This window comes from Aulonocara sp. 'chitande type north' Nkhata Bay, linkage group LG9 (assembly GCF_057382095.1).
Source record: "Aulonocara sp. 'chitande type north' Nkhata Bay isolate Kocher_YH1m ecotype deep benthic linkage group LG9, A_spYH_male_GT1.1, whole genome shotgun sequence".
NCBI classification, from domain to species: domain Eukaryota; kingdom Metazoa; phylum Chordata; class Actinopteri; order Cichliformes; family Cichlidae; genus Aulonocara; species Aulonocara sp. 'chitande type north' Nkhata Bay.
The window spans coordinates 16934763-16952445 of NC_141352.1; the positions used below are offsets into that span (position 1 = coordinate 16934763).

The 17683-nt window shown below is 38.8% G+C and overlaps 1 protein-coding gene across 2 annotated transcripts in view; it reads left to right on the top strand.

The window, feature by feature from the left end:
• stau2 (staufen double-stranded RNA binding protein 2) overlaps window positions 1-17683 on the top strand; it is a 109123-nt gene that overhangs the window by 34436 nt on the left and 57004 nt on the right. For both annotated transcript variants that reach the window (XM_086306137.1, XM_086306136.1), the window contains exons 8-11: window positions 3978-4190; window positions 4291-4428; window positions 9687-9815; window positions 13728-13785. In XM_086306137.1, coding sequence (XP_086162263.1) covers window positions 3978-4190; window positions 4291-4428; window positions 9687-9815; window positions 13728-13785 — 538 coding nt within the window. The remainder of the gene's footprint in view (window positions 1-3977; window positions 4191-4290; window positions 4429-9686; window positions 9816-13727; window positions 13786-17683) is intronic.

Genomic DNA, 17683 nt, shown 5'->3' on the forward strand with positions numbered 1-17683 from the left:
TAAAAAGTCATTATTGAACTTGCATTTGGTAACTGTTAACGATAAACCTTCAATAATAAAACTCTACGAGTGACAAGTCCCCAATCTGGTACTTCTGAAAAACAAGCACTGACCATCTTGGCAACACCCAAAGATCTGAAAGACTGCAGAAGACAACTTAAGGAGATGATTGCAGAATATTTTCAGTGTTTATGAAAACCCCTTGATCGCATCTAGCCAAGTTAAGAACACTGTTGAGGAGGCAAGCTTATCGTTGTCAAAGTGGATTTCTCACCCCAACCGGTCGCAGCAGATGGCCGCCCCTCCCTGAGCCTGGTTCTGCCGGAGGTTTCTTCCTGTTAAAAGGGAGTTTTTCCTTCCCACTGTTGCCAAAGTGCTTGCTCATAGGGGGTCATATGATTGTTGGGTTTTTTTCTCTGTATCTATGAAGCACCTTGAGGCGACTTATGTTGTGATTTGGCGCTATATAAATAAAATTGAATTGAATTGAATTGAATTGGATGAGTAAATAAATGGATAATGGCCCCAGAGTTTCTCAGGGCAAAGAAATAGGATATTCCTGAATTGACCGAGTCAGCCACCGGATGTCAACCCAAGATTTATATTTAATTTGTATTTAATACTTTAATACCTGATTTATATTTAATACTTTTTATTTATTAAATGCAAAACTGAAGACAAAGAGACCCACAAACAAGACACAAGTGAAGATGGCTACAATAAAGGCCTAGCAGACCGTTGCAAAAGAGGAAACAGCATTAGGTGATGTCAAAGGGCTCCAGACTTCAGACGTTAAGTCATAGATTTTACAGTAATTTAGGGCTTTTAATGGTGTCGTTGAACTTCTCTCTTTCTAAGGTAAAGTGACTGTAGAGCATGCAGTACATCTTTTATTACTTTAAAAATATGAATTGGGTGCACAAGTTTATTTATTTATTTCGGATTTTCTGTAATCCACACAGGGTCAGAAGTAGACATACATAGTCAGATATGTACCCGCCCCCAGTAAGTTTTGGTTAAATGTCACTTAGCAAGTTGGACCTTGACTAGATACTTTTAGTAACCATCAACAAGCTTCTGGCATAGTTCTGTCTGGACATTTGACGACTCTTCTTGGCAGAATTGGCAGAGTTCATTTAAATTGGTTTAGTTTCCTGGCACGTGCCCTGCTTTGAAGCATAGTCCACAAACTTTCAAAAGGGTTGAGGTCGAGGCTGGAACGCCGTTAGAGAAGCTCAATTTTAGCCATCTTTATCCATTCCAAAACCAGTTTTGATGTGGGTTTGGGATCGTTGCAGGAACAGCTATCTAGTTAATTTGATTTGAGGTGAAGTTGAAGAATTTGAGGTTGTCCTTTTCTTGATTATTCCATCCACTTTTTTGCAATATACCAATACAAGTGGCAACAAAACAGCCCTGGAGCATGATGGTTCCACTACCATTCTTGCCAGCTGGTACATTGTTCTTAAATTTTGAAAGCGTCACCTTTACTCCTCCAAACATCCTCTTGTCATTGTGGTCAAATCTACTGCCATCATAGCTCAGTCTTTGTCTCGTCTGACTATAAAACCTTTCATCCAGACCTTTGCAAAGTGGTGACACATCTGAATAACTTGTATTTATGTATTTTTTTTTTTTTTTTTAAATTTATGATGATCTTGGAATCTGCAGTTGTTTAGAAAATGGCTCCCAACTTGTATAAATCTCCAGTTCTCAGAACTACTGAGTTGCCTGGACTTTCCCATTGTTCTAAGTATTGGTCAATCTAATGAGTGCTGTACAACAACTTCTTTTTATGCGGAAAGAAGAAAAGCTACCAGTTGTAGTCAATCATGATCACAAACAGTAAGTTAGTAGGGCTTAGCCTTGTTAAAAGATTTAATAAGTGGATTTGTATTTTTACTCGGTTGTATATCGCATTTGTATTCTATTTTTATCCTATTGTATATACTATTTTATTTTATTCTACTCTAGTCTGTACAGTTTTGCACAGTATCTTATTCTTATTGTATTCCTGTGTTCTCTAATTTTTGGTATATAACTTTGCACTGTCCACTTTCTGCTGTGACAAAACAAATTTCCCACGTGTGGGACTAATAAAGATTATCTTATCTCATCTTATCTTATTTAAGTGAGTGTATGCATATGTTTATGTTTATTAGAGAAATAACTTTAGCAACCAATTCTTCTTTTTTAATGTCATTAAAGATGTGTGCTGTACAATCATTCCATCCTAGAAAAAGAACTTTTTCGATAAGGCCAGAATTACTGTGACATTCACATCCAGGATCAGTATATGTGAAGTTCTGTATAAAAATGAATAAAAATGGCTGTAATTCCTTTATGCAGTACTTTTGTTAAGTCTCCTGAAGTAAGGCTGAAAGTCAGTCACATGTTGATTGTTTGATTCAAAATCTATTGCAAAAATGTTATTATATAGATATTTATGGCCCTAAATACACATTTCACTGTTAATCCATTTCTATTTCCTCAAAGTGACATAATCTTAGCTGAGTGCGGCCGGTGATGTGCGACGTCATCGTCAGCACTATGCCTTAAAAAACTAAATCTGACTCGGGATGCTTCCAGTCCCACTGAATGTTGTAACATACAAGAAGCTGCCATGTTACATTTCCCTTTTCTGGTGATGAGCAAGACCAGAGTTAGATCCCTTGGGTGGGAGTAAGTTTGCCTGATGTCTTGGACAGCTAGTGCTTCAAGGCTTCACTACAGCGCACATGCTAACCTACTGTATACTTGAATTCCTTGTGCAGGACTGCCCACAGGCTGACAGGTTAACAGTGATGGGAAACATGGGGGCCAGTGTATCCTCTGTTAAGAAAATGTTGGAGTCAGTTGAGTAGGAAGAGAAAAGAAGTGATCATGTATGTGATAAAAGGTGTTAGTTGCATTAAAACTATGCGTGTCTGCTCTGAGTTTTCTGTTTTACTTGTGGCCATAGTTGTATGTGTGGTATCTGTCTAAACATTCACTAACTGATTTCTATTTGTTTAGTTTTCATGCACAGGACTTGCCTTGTCACTTGAGTTTAATTGAACTAAAATCTTTGTTTTTTTGGGTGTCGTGTAGATTGAAGAGGGGGTATGGACACATTATCCTTTGTTTCCCCAAAGGTCTGGTATTAGTCTGTGTTGATGTGTGAAGTATTTGAGGAATGCTCTAGGTTCCGCTTATCAGTTTAATCTGTTTTATCGGTCACTGAGTTCAAATCAACTGTTGCTAGATTGCATCTGATTACTACAATTTGTGCTGTCTGCACCGCAAATTAAGCTCAAAAGAAGAAAATCAGGAGAGAGCGTGGGAGGGGGCTGAAAAAATCCAAAGCAGCACACAGCTGCTGCAGCAAAAAAACCAAAAAAAGCAAGGAAAGCAAGGGAGAAAGCCATCGAGCTAGGAACCGATCCACGTTCACCGAACATGTAGAGCTGGACTCAGTAAGTGTGTGAAACTTAATTCTTCCTCCAGCATGTTTTCCTATATAAGAACCCCACCTGCTACACACACATCCACACACTCGCACACTGTGGTTGGACTTGAAGTAGATGTGATTGCAGAAGCATGACCTAACGCCAGCCGGTGTTTGTTTTAGGTCTCCCAGGTGACCAGAGGCTAGAGGAAGGAAACTGAGCCTTCATCACTAGAGACTGTCATCTAGGAACATGTTACTTTTCATATGTGTGTTTGTGCGTCAGTGTTGTTCAGTTTGGAGTGTTTTGTATATGGATAACACACCCACATGTGGGTGGGTAGCAGTGTGTGACCATTGAGAGCAGATGTTTTGGACCACCTGGTGTAGTTGCTCACAGAGAGCTCTGCACACACTCCTTTATACATATTCCACACAGGAGAAAAAACCCACACATATATAAATTCAGATTTTGTACTATCATTTTTATTTAATTTCTCTTTTATGAAAAAAAACCCTCCCATCTGTGTTTCTCCAAAAACCTTTCCAGGTGTTGAAGGAGAGTGGGCCCCCACACATGAAAAGCTTCCTGACCCGTGTCACCGTGGGGGAGTTCTCTGCCGAGGGTGAGGGCAACAGCAAGAAGCTGTCCAAGAAACGTGCCGCTCTGTCCATCCTGCAGGACCTGAAGAAGCTTCCCTCCATACCCACTGTGGAAAAACCCAAGACACACTACAAGAAACGAACCAAGACCATCCTCAAGGTACTTTAATAAAGTGAACCAACACACACACAGGGATGCATGGCAGAATAAATGATTATGGTTATTACAAGAGATCATCACTGGCTTTTTTTCCTTGTAGACAGGACCAGATTATGGACAGGGCATGAACCCGATCAGCCGTCTAGCCCAGATCCAGCAGGCCAAAAAGGAGAAGGAGCCCGAGTACCTGCTGCTCTCAGAGAGAGGGATGCCCCGACGTCGGGAGTTCATCATGCAGGTACATTCCTGGTCACAGAATATGCTACTACAAGAAAAGACATTCCCAACTATATGATGTCCTGCAAATACTAGACCACTTTCTCATATTAAAGTAGGAATTAACAGCAGACCATACACAAAGAACACATTGTACTCATCAAACCCACCTTGTCTCAGTCAACTAAGTCCACTTTCCAATTTGCGCTTCTGAATGTTAGATGTTTAGCAAATTAGGCTTTTATTTTTAATGATGTCACTGTTACTAATAAACTGGATTTTATCCTTCTAACAAAACCCTGGCTTGATAAGAGTGATTGAACAGCTGATTGAAATATCGACGACTAATTGTAGTTTTGAATGCTGCATGCGTGCGAGCAGGAGGTGGTGTGATCGTTGTATAGAATCATTTTTAGCTGCAAATTTTTGCCATTTGACAGTTAACTGAGTTTTGAATATAATCAGTTTATTGGCGTGTTTTTGGATGATATTACTGACCCACATATACAAATGTTTTAGACTTTGCTATCTCTGATTATTATTGCATATTTTCAGAAGTATTTCATTCACCTGCCAAAACAAAAAGGAAAGTAAAAAGTACACATTACCAGTACTGTTGTCATGTGATGAAATGATGGACAATTATCGATTGAGAACCTTGGAGAAATAGTGAAAACGTAAAGATGGCTGAAAGAACCTGCTGTAGATCTGAGAGAAATCATAGAAAAGTCAACTATAAATTGACTTTAAAATCTTTAAGAACTAAAAGATATACACAAAGTGGAAAAATTTGTTGTTGCTCCAAAAAGAGACGGAGACAGAAAATATATTCATACTTATAATCTCTTTCTCTCAAACACAGTGAGCAAGTCAGGAACTGTGGCATAATTTTGGGCAGTGATCTCAATTTGACAATTATTTTATTAAAGTCACCAGGACTGCTCTTATCTCAAACTAAGACATTGCCCCCTGTGTTCATATCAAACAGGATAGAGTAGTCTAACGCTTTATTTACGGGATTATCTAAATCATCAGTAGGACGTCTTCAGCTTGTCCACATTGTAGCAGCCTTACACGTATGTAAGTAACGTCATTGGTTGCCAGTTCAATACAAGATTACCTTTAAAATTCTTCTGTTAGTTCATAAATCTCTCAGTGGTTTGACCCTTCAGTGCATCTCTGACTTGCTCAGTGTCTATAACCCAGTTACAGCTCTCTGGTCATCAGGTACCGATCTTTCAACTACTCTCAGTTAGATCTGAGTGTGCTGAGGGTGCTTTCAGTTACTTCTTTGGAAGAAACTGCCCGCTGACCTGACGTCAATTCCATTTGTGTCCGCATTCAAAAACAAGTTAAAACCTTTTTATTCTCACAGACGTACACTTAATAACTGTGTGTGCCTCAAGGTATCATAGTCCTACATAGCTAGGTCTTTATTGTTGTGTTATTTTACCGTTTTTTTAAGCACATTGAGTTTACTTGTAATGAAATGTGCTGTGTAAATAAATAAATTGCCGTTGCTAATGTGGCCTGCTAAGTAGTCCTAAAAAGGGTTATATATGCTGTAAAAGACAAGGAGCTTAGCTCATATCTGCTGAATCTCAGGCTACTACATACACGGAGGATGGCTATATGTGGGTAATGAACGTGGGTGCGAGGTTTCTTAGGTTTCCACAGGGATTATGATCCCTAACTGTGTTAGCATGACAAGCTCCCCTTTGTTCAAACAAGGTCGTTTTTGAACAGCCTGCTAATGTGCAGAAAAGAAATCTATTCCCCTCCTGCACCACTGACCAGCTTTGTTCTTTTAAGTGTGGAACCTACTTCCAGTTTTGCAGTATTTATTATTTACTATGTCAAAGAACAGGAAAAAATGTTGTTGGTTAATGTTTAGTCACCAGAAGACATGTAAATAATTTAATGCATTTGGTGCAAACATGGTTATTTTGTCAGGAACATGTGGTAGAATAACTGAACATTAAAGTCTGTTTTCATTTACTGCATTTCAACGTTGGATTAAAATGATTTCGGCCTCCTCATGTTTCCTTTCACCGTTTTCTCTTCTCCTCTTTGTCTCTCATGCTCGGCATTCCTTTGTGAAACATTCTGTTTAGCATTTATTATGTTTATAGATGCAGTTAAAGCTTAGAATAGATGAACATCCATCTTTACAGCCGTTTCCATCACTGGAGCAGCCAACTTTTTTTTATGCTATTACATTTCAAGTTGTCGGTGGCACGAAGTCTGTTTTCTGTACCACAGGATGATACTGGAATTAAGGAGCTAGTATTCATAAAATGTCATGTTCCTCTGTCAGCTGCAACCTTTAGTTACGGGTGGTTTGGTGTTTATTATTAGTCCAGTAAACAGAGTAGGATCTTTGTATGAGGAAATCTCATCAGATACCACAGTTATCTCTTTCAGAGTTGTTTAGCCTATTTGAGGTCATGCATGAAAAACCACAGGAGAAAAAAATAATCTGTGTCTGCAAGTTGAAATTAAGTTTATTAACTGAAGCCAAGTTGAAATTGGCTTCAGTTAATAAACTGTGCACTTTAAACTTGGAATTTGCCCTCTTTAATTTACCTGCCCTACTTTTACAAGTTAAAGCTAAACTACTGTTTCTGCCAAATGTGTTTCTTTAATTACCCACGTGTTAAAATTAATTTGCAATTAAGATTGAAGGACAATCTTGAGAAATGCTTTGTTGATTTTAAAAGAACTTGTCAGGTAAATGCCGATGACATTTATGTAAATCAGATCATTACATGATTTTGAAAATGTTTTATTAAGCTCTAACAAATCAGTCAAGCTCATTGTGTAAAGTAGGGAATCCATACAGTGCTATAGTTCAATAACTATTAAATTATGAACTCAATAAATATTCACAACACAGTGATTCTGCAGTATACAGTCTTTAGCAGTACGCTGCAATAGTTTTATAACAGAAGAAGAGAAAATTGAATCTTTGTGTATTATTGCTCCTCACTTTTAATTAATCGATTCAATGAATTAGCTCTTTGATTTGCTTTCCCCTGCTAACCGTGTTGTCTGGTACTTTCCCTCTGAGTTTCTTCCTAACTTCATCTCTTGAGAAATTGTACCAGCCAGTTTACAGTTGGTTTAGAGTTTTAATAAGAATATTGATATTTGGCATCAGTGTGTATTGAAAGTATTTCACATGAGGAAGTGATTAGTTATGTTGCTGCTTTGATATTCTGTCCCACCCTTCATGTGAAAAAAAAAAAAAAAAACGTCTTTAGATGTTGGACTTAGTGTGCTGCTTGTAATTCACTTATGTTTCAGCAGATATGACAAAAAGCTGTGTTTTAAATTTTTCTGTGACAGCCACACCTTCACATACTTTATATCTCCAAAACATTTCTAAATTTTTTCAGGTACAACAATATTAATGAATCACTGATTAGCGTGTGAAACATTCATATGTATCGTAAACAGCAAACCAAAAAAAAGAAATGCTCAGAATACAGGTAAAGAAAATGAAATACCAAATGAAAAGGCGATTGCTGAGTGTCATATACAGTTCTTGGTACTGTTCCATGGATACCGGGGAATCTAGATTTCTTTTTTCCATTGAACCAAGTTTCTCATCTTGGAGTGACCAATCTGGTTGCTCCTTGTGCGTGACCTTTTTTTTCTTTTTCTTTTAGTCTTTTAGTGCTTTATTTTATTTTTTATGTATCAATTCGGATTTCCAAACTGTTTTTTTTTCTTTTTAAAAAGAAATTGAGCCACAATGAGTTTCTTGGGTAGAGATATTTTAGCCCTTTTAACCTCATATTTTAACCTCAATTATTTCAGCCTGAGCTAGTGTCTTCAGTTGGACTTTCACCATGTGCAGGATTCTCTCATACATCTCTTTCTCTACGTCACCTGGCATCAAACATCTTTCTTTATATAAAGAAATTAGCTAATGGCAGTGAATTTGTTAGTATTTTTGTTTACGTGATTGTTTTTTGCACAGGGTAAGAATGTTTCCATGAAAATACTCATGAATGAGCCTCATTGATCCAGAGAGCTTGTGGTTTGTTCTTTGCAAACCTAAGCCATGCGGTCATGTTCTTTTTAGAGAGAAGAGGCTTTCTCCTCGCAGCCCTTCCAAACAAACCACACTTGTTCAGTCTTTTTCTAATCGTGCTGTAATGAACTTTAAAATTCAACATGCTAACTGAGGCCTTTTTTTTGTTTGATTGTTTATTCGTTTGTTTGGTTTTTTGCAAATTCTTTGACCATATCTTGGGGTGGATTTTCTGGGACATATACTCCTGGAAAGATTGTGGCATTGTACTAACCCACACCGCTTCACACCGTAAAATTGCTAAACGTGTGCATTTGTTATTTATGCTCGCCATTTTAACAGCAGTCTGTCTTTTTCTCTTCCTATTCATCTTTCCCTGGCTGCCTCTCCCAGTCAAACTCTCCCACTTAGTCTCTCGTTCCATAATCCTTTTCTTTCATGTGAAGAACAGAGCTTCTCTTAGCATCAGGCGGTAATTCAGCCTCAAACCTATTCTCCATGCCTCTTTGATGCACACATTAGTCCCCGTGAGTGTGTGTGTTCTTTTGTGCAGTCCACTCCATCTTCTAAAATTTCCACATTGTTTCCTTTGGTAGGCAGCAGGGCTCAAATGAGTCTCTGTTTTCGTATCGTTTGTCTGAAGCCATCACTTCAGAAAGGGCTCCACCTTTTTGTCAAACGCTTTCTGAGGAGCTGATCATCGTTTAAATTTTGATAAAAGAGTGATTGTGTTTGTTTAGTGATTGGGGAATTTATTGAGGCCTTCCTTCCTTCTCCTTCTGTTGTGACCTTCGTGATGTATTCAGATGAGTACTTAGCGAGCATGTCAGACCACTTTGACTGAGTGCGCTGAGGCCTGGCAGTTCACAGGCTTTGGCTCCCAGAATGTTATTTGTACAGTGTAATTGTCTGTTTGGATAACATAACGACGTCTGATATTCTCTTGGAAATTTCTGCTTACATTCTGTATAGACAGATTTAATGTTTTGGGATTACTGAAAAACAAACACTTCACTCAGATTCTTTTTGTGCAATGTGCACTGCATGGCTGCCTCAGCTCTGAAAAAGAGAGAAAAGAAACTTTTAAAAAAAAAACTAAGGAACAGTTAGTCATTATCACAACAGGATGCATCAGCAAAACCAGAATGTTCAGTTGTGAATCAGCAAATATTGCTAGTGTCTTTATCTCACTTGTGTGTACTGGTTTCTTTATATGCGTGTTTTCCTCCATTCCCATACAGGTGAAGGTGAATAATGAGGTTGCCACGGGAACAGGGCCCAACAAGAAGGTTGCCAAGCGGAATGCAGCTGAGGCTATGCTGCTACAGCTGGGATACAAGGCCTCCACAGTCCCTCAGAACCCGGCTGAGGTAAAAACGCCTTCGCCAGCTTGTATATTTCATATCTGTTTTATATACAAGCCTCCCACTTTGCTGCACAACTGTTTATTTATCTTACTTCCTGACTGGTAGTAGTTGTATATTGTTGAATGTTATTTGAAGTTTTAAAAGATTCTACATAATGGGGGGGAGGAATAAATCACACAATTAATTATACAGAAGGTTTTGTTCACAGCCGTTTTAGAAATGTAAACTTTCCCAGCACTGGTTTCTTATACTGCATCTATAAATTATCGCATTTGTTTCATAATGATATGAATATATCAATATGATCCACAGATTACATTTGGTTCCGATTTCTTGTAGCTACTAAAGTGAAAACATGTTAAAACTGCTGAAGAGGTGAACACTTTATTAGTTATACCTTGATAGCACTAAGCTGGCCCCCCTTTTGCCTTCAGAACTGCAATAGTTCTTTGTGGCACAGATTAATTAAAGTGCTGGAAACATTCCTCAGAGATTTTGAACCACATTGACATGACGTCATCACTCAGTTGCTGCAGATGTTGTCAGTTGCACATCCATAATGTGAATCACATCCCAAAGGTGATCTGTTGGATTGATTGTGAGGCCATTTGAGTACACTGAACTCATTGTGATGTTCAAGAAATACATTTGTGATTTTTTGAGCCTTGTGACATGGGGTAATATCCTGAAGTAGCCATCAGAAGATGGATATTGTGTGGTCATAAAGAGGTGGACATTGTCAACAACAGCTCACCTTCCTAGTCAAGTGGCATTAAAAAGATGCTCAGCTGGTACCAAAGGACCTATGAAAGTATGGAAATGCTAAAAAATATCACCCACACCATTATACCACCAGCAGCAGCGTGAACCATTGAAACAACCCAGGGTTGATCGGTGTTTTCATGTTGTTTACATGAAATTATGATCCTGCCACTTTTCCAATCTTCTGTTCTGCAATTTTGGTGAGCCCTTGTGAATTGTAGCACCTGTTTCCTGTTCTTATCTGACAAGAGTGGCACCCAGTGTGGTCTTCTGCTTCTGTAGCCCATCTGCACCAAGGTTTGAAGATGCTGTTCTGCATACCTTTGTTGTATCAAGTAGTTATTTGAGTTACTGTTGCCCTCCTAGAGAACTGGTACTCATTTTCTCTTTTTTGGACCATTCTCGGGTTTACAGAGAATGGTCAGAAGTTTGTGGAATACTTAGATACTTAGACCACCCTGTGTGGCACCAACAACCATGCTACGTTCAAAGTCACATAAATGTCCTTTCGGGCACCTAATATAATGGCTAATGAGTGCAACATAAATGTATAGTATGTAGGTTGCTTTAGGTTACTTAATTACAGACACTCATGAGTTATTCCAATGGGTTTTTATTGCCTCTGTCACTTTTCTGTTTGCCTATCAAGGTCGGGGCTGCAGGGGGCAGCAGTCTAAGCAGAGACACCCAAATAATAACACTTTGCAATTGTTATTAGCATCAGAGCTATAAGAATGGTGATAGCGGATGGTACCTATAAAGTTGTATGCTGAAGAACTAATTAGGAAACTTCATGCACTGCCCTGACTTTATCTCATCTCTACAACCCCGCACAGTAATTCTGATACTCAATTCCCAGATTTATCTCAAATCCCAGTGCTGCTGACCTATTATACAACCCGTTCAGCTTCTCTAAACTATATGTGTTTTGCAAGCAACCATTGATCACCAACATCTTTATTCACCTCGTTGGTTTTTAAGCTCAAGGGGGCAGAATCAGATAGAGTTACATAACCAGTCTCTCTATAGAATGTTAATTGTTCCCCAGACAGCTCATTAGTTTGATATATGATGCTGCATATACTGTATGTATACTATTCAGAAAACCAAATCTTAGAACTACAGGAGAGCAGAGATGGGCAGTAACGCGTTACTTGTAATCAGATTACAGTAAGCATTACTGTAATCTGATTACTTTTTTCAAGTAACGAGTAAAGTAAGGGATTACTATTGCAAAAACGGTAATTAGATTACAGTTACTTTCCCGTAGGAACGCTGCGTTACTGCGTTACTAAAACCGTGATTTTTTTGCGAGAATGACAGTGACATAAGCGAGTGCGCCGTTAGTGACAACAGCTGTGTGCAGATCAACAATGGATCACATATCGAGTGCGGGAGAGCGTATGAGCGTGCAGCGTTTAAAGCGTGGAAGTACTGACCTTACTTTGAGTTTGATTCCATAAAAAGTAACAAAAACATTAGTGTCCATCGTGCGTGGGAAGAAAACTTCTTTTTACAGCAAAAAAACCCCTAAACTTCCAAGCAAGCACCGAGTGTGCAACGACGTGATGGGAAACTCACAGAGAAACTCGCGGATTCTTCAACTGACCGCGGCACACCTGCACCAGGGTAAACCTCCGCCTACCGCAGTCCTGCTTTACAGGTGAAAATAGTGCAACAGGACCGCTGAGTCTTTGACTTTATTTATTTTCTGCTGTGTTTTACTTGCATCTATTTGAAAGACTGAGTGTAAACACAAAAAATATTTTATTTTATGTGCTGGAATGTGCAGAAAATAGGTTTAAATGTTAAACTAATTTATTCAAGTCAGAGAATGTTGCATATAATTAAATTTTTGCTTGATGCATAAAGTTAAAAGATTAAAACTGATAAAACAAGTTAAAAAAAAAAGAGACTTTTCCATTTGATTACATTTTGTATGATGGATTATGCAGAAAAAGTAGAATTGGGCTGAAAGATCTATCGCTTTATCACCTCTTCAGGTTGTAAATCGTGTTTTTAAAAAGTAACTAAGTAACTAAGTAATTAATTACTTTTGAAAATAAGTAATCAGTAAAGTAACGGGATTACTTTTTTGTGGAAGTAATCAGTAATTAGTTACTGATTACTTTTTTCAAGTAACTTGACCAACACTGCAGGAGAGTTAAACATGACATGCTCCGAAGAAAGCGCATCTCAGTTTGCAGCCAGTAATTTCCTTCCTTTTAGTTTGATTTCCTCAGCTCTGACATTAATTACCTTGATCTTCTGTGTAGTTACTGCTACTGAGACTTCAGCAGAGGAGTTTTTGAAAGTTTTAAACGCTCTGCACACTGAATGCCCCACTTACACGAGTCTCCAGGGGAATGTCAAACGTTACAGACATGTAATCAAATCACATCATTGGATGTTTCATTCTTTAGTCCTATAAACCACTGTGTTTTGTTTTCTAAGGTTTCAGATATGTGAGTCTGCTATTATGGAAATAAGCAGTGAGTCTCCCTGTTTAAGCTAATTTCTGGCAAGAGGTGAGACCTGTCTGGTTACACTCAAGAAACAATATTTAGACAGAACAAAGTTATTGGCCGATACGTGACTGTGCAATAGCTCGACAACTCCGACAACGTCTCTGTACGAATTAGTTTTTCCTTTTCTTTTGATCTCAGACAACTCAGAGCTCTGTAGCTTTTGTAAGATAGGTTGTCTTTCTTTCGAGCGCTTTCTCTCCTTCCATTCCTCCTTTCTCTCTGTGAGCTGTGAGCTCTCTTGCACTGAAATTCCACTGTAGCGTGGGTGAATTTGTTTACAGCAATGTCATCTCTTCAGCTGTCACACATGTGAGAAATGATTTGTTTGTGTTTCACATGTGTTTGTGGCTGTGTGTGTTTGTGCAAGCAGACGCACACACCACAGCAGAAGTAACACATTGAATAGGAGCCTCTTTTTTTTGTTACTAAACATTGACAACCCCCCTAATTAAGTAGCTGGCCTAGAGACACTAGGCTCCTTAAGCATCCCCTCCTGTGAGCACTCGTCTCTTTGTTGACCAAACAGTAGGAAGGAACTTGTCTGACATGCGTGAAGAAGCTGTCTGTTCAAGAATCTACATCTCTCTTACCTCCCCCTTCTCTCCTTCTCTCCACATCACTACAGATGGACAACAAAGGCTGGAATGGACAAAAGGCGTCTTTTACTGAAGCGACAAGCAACAGTGAGTATCGGCACGTCTCCCCGTGTTTCTTTCCATTTCCTTCTCCTCCTCCTCTCTGGCTCTCCATCATTCCCTCCATCCTGCAGGTGGTTTTAGCCACCGAGATGGCCCGGCGTTTAATCTCTGTGACTGGTCAATGGGCCTCTGACTGTCAGCTTAATTGGCCGTGCGTCCTCGTGGGGAGCCTGCGAATTCAGGCTCATTCACACAGGCTTACAGGGCCGGCACACAGAGGCCCTCCGGGGAGTCCCTCCGCTGCCTTCCTGTGCAGAAAACATAGCCTTTCACTCAGGATTAACACACAAGTGCACAGGAGTATAGGGTATGTGCACATACACATACCCTTAATCCTCAACACATAGAGACACTGCAACTGTCATACATGTTTACAAGGTTTATCACATCAGTGGTTAAAGTAGTTAGCAGATTTCTCAAACTGATGAGACCAAAACCAAAATAGTAAATAAAATGTACACAATGCTAATTACACAAGGCTAGTTTGCTATAAAAGATTTTTAGACTATTTACTTGAGAAATGTTTTGCAGTTGAGTAGTGATCTCGTAAAGGTATTTCCATGTGTGCTCATGCGGTTGCACTCTGATCGGACCTTAAACATTAAATAGAGCGGGTAACTGCCTGGTTTCCAGTGGATTGGGTAGATGTGACCTGCCTTGAGTATGCTCTACCTAGCCAACACCACATGATAAAAATTGAGTAATTTTCAGGTAGACTATCACCTGTTGTTCATTAAATGTATGAAAGGAAACTGTTATACTCTAATCTGATTCCCCTGACATTGTCTGGCTTACATTATCCAGAAGGCCACGAATGCATCAGATAGCGGACTACCTGTGACTCTCATGCTACAGGTTCTGGCTCAGCTTCCTTAGTAAAGTTTGTGTTGTAACTAGTTGCTGAAACAGAATAAGTAATTAATAAATCATTACAACTAGTATTACAGAATGTCAAACTAGTGCTAAAAGGACCAAAGTAGTGGAAAAAACAGAAGTGGTGATATCCATGCTCTGGAATAAATGTTCAAAAAGGCATTCGGTAGTTGAGCACACAAGATTAGTAGTAGGTCTTTACTAGATATTAAGCTATTTTTTTATTTCAATTTGGATCTCTGTGCAGGTTTTTAGCAGCATGGTTGTGAAAATCACAATACCAGTCAATTAACTGGGCCAGTGTGTAGGTCCAGCCTGAACTACAATGAATGAATACACCTGTGGCTTATGAACTAAAGTCTTCTTCTAAATTTCTCACTAGTGGGATAATCAAGTACAAAAAGGAATACATGGCTTTGACTTTGGTTTATAGTGAAAGACCAAAGCTAATGGCATCGCTCACTATAATTAGCAAATGTTAGCATGCTAACAGTCTAAACTATGATGGTAAATATAGTTAACCTCCTAAACATCATCATGTTAGCCTTGCCATTGCTGTTATATCTGGACAATACCCAAGCCTGTTAATGTACAAACAGATACAAAGGAGAAACAGATCATTATCTCACCTTATGGACATCTTCAAAAGGTCAGCAAATGCAAAATACATTTCCTGTCTGGATTTATGTAAGATCTTACATAGGAATGTGATGGCCTTAAAGGGCATTTTATTTATAGAAGAGGCTTTGTCTCAAAGGACTCTTCACTGAGAACCTTAAGGGTGTAATTTTAAAACAGCTGGCCTCCATCATTGTCTCTTGTTAAGTTGGTTGTCTTGTCTGTAATCAAAATAAAAAATAATGCCGAAAATCTCACATTAAAGTCAAGAAGCTATTTCAAGAATTCCCATTCTATTTTTAGTTGTTTTGTTGTCTCCGGAGCCTGGCAGTGGTGTTATTTTGCTAGTCGTGCCACATGTAGCATATGTTTTTTTTGTTGTTGTTTTTTTTAATATTACGTGTGAAAGAAGTTTCCAAAGAATTCATTGTCATGGTGTTGCTTAAGCATGTAAGTATCTGAGCTTGATTATATTTTTGTGATGTTCTAGATTGAGTTTTTAAAAAAGCAGATGTAAGCAGTTTTAAACTAGGAAAGTAAATGCCAGCAGCTTGAGAAAGAGCAGTTTGTGACTCAAATGAACAATCTGTGAGATGTCGAGCAGCAGAGGGGAAAACAGATAGCTTTAATAGATTCAAATGTGCTGTCGTCACTTTGGTCTAATGGAGGGTTTTGGCAGAGCTCCGGCTCCCTGACATGGGGCATCCAGCTTCACTCTGGAGAGGAGAATGGATGTCATGCTTAGCACACTTATGTTGAGAGAGTAATCGCCCAGATTTGTTGCATTGCTCACTGCTGGTTTAGACTTGATAGGCAGGACCCAGATGAGAACTGAGCCTGTGCCACAATTTTTATAGCACTCAAATCTGTGATTTAGTCGAGTTTCTGAAAGATATATTATCTAAATAATATTTGTAGATCAATGATTGTTCTCTTGGAAAAACTATTTTGGTGGTTGTGGTTTCTATTGAAGCCGGAGCTTCGGTCATTGCCCAATACCTCCAGAGTAGAGCCTCTTGGGAAACAAAATCTTCCTTTTTTCGATGACTGTTCCTATTGTTGGCTTGGAGTGTGCCTTTGGTCCATTGCCATTTCCACTTAGTTTATCTCACACTCAGCATGAGGCTTAACTATCTGCTAATTAGCTCTTTAAAGTTGCCCAAACCGCAGAACACTCACACGACGCTAATGTCTGAATAATATTTATTTCATAAACACCATTTACAACTCATTCAAACAGATACAGCTGGTCTCAGTTTTCTGTGTGCGTGTGTCTGTCAGTGCTGAATGGAAGATGTTTCTTGTTTGTCTTTTGTTTTGACGTATAGTGTGAATAAGTAGAAGTCTGGCTGGGGGTAAAAAAAAGGGGGGGGTGAAAATCTTTTCTTGTCCTTGCAGCTGTTCAAACTTTGCGAGTGTTTAAACAGGGCCCGTGTTTATAGGTGAATAAAATTAAAACTTTTAAACTTATAATCCTCAATATTTTAGCCATCTTTGTTGATGTAGCGACATCTGTTTTCGACTCTTTATAACGGCAGTGTTACTTATTGTGCGGATCTTTTCTGAATGAGACTTTTTTTTTTCAGAAGCACTTTAATCTTATGAGTAAGAGTCCAAGAATAACTCACCGTGCAATACTATCACAGTGTGTCACCCACAGTGATGATATATCACAACACATTTTTCCGTAGTGATTACACCTCCACCCCCCCAAAAAAGCATAAATTCTCTACATTCACTACTACACTGTGTAGTCAGGATGGGTTTTATTTATATTTTTTATGTTAAATTTTAATATACTTCAGTTAATTTGCTTTCTTCCACTGTTCAAATAATGCCACGAGAGAAAGCAATATGTTTGATTCCACCCCGTATTTTATATCATACAGATTTTTTGTGTAAAATGTGTAAAAATGTTAGAAAGCCCAGCCCTGAGTCTGAACCAAAGGAAGGTTACCGTAGAAAAAACTGCTTCAAATCTGTCTTCCTCAATGAATTTAGAATTGGCTCAGTCACACTAGAGTAAAACAAGGGCGGCAGTATCTGTGCTGCTACGAAAAATCACATTCAATATCAAGTGCAGGTAGCTGCAGCAGTCAGCTGCAATCAGAGGTTAAATGCCTGTAATGACTTCAGTTCTAAGGTGTTTGCACCGGTTGTCTGGTGAAAGGCAACCTGTCTCTAAACAATCATGGCCTAACTGCACGTACTCTCAGATTTGTGAGCTGCCAGGTAATTTGTAAACGCAGACAGACTGCCATTTTGCTATCAGTCTGAGTCACCAATGAGTGCAGCACATCTGCAAGAGTGCCTGTGTCATTTTACAAATTGCTTTCCTGCAGCAACTACATCACTATTTGTGGAGGAAAGCAACAGATTTACTACAGTTTCT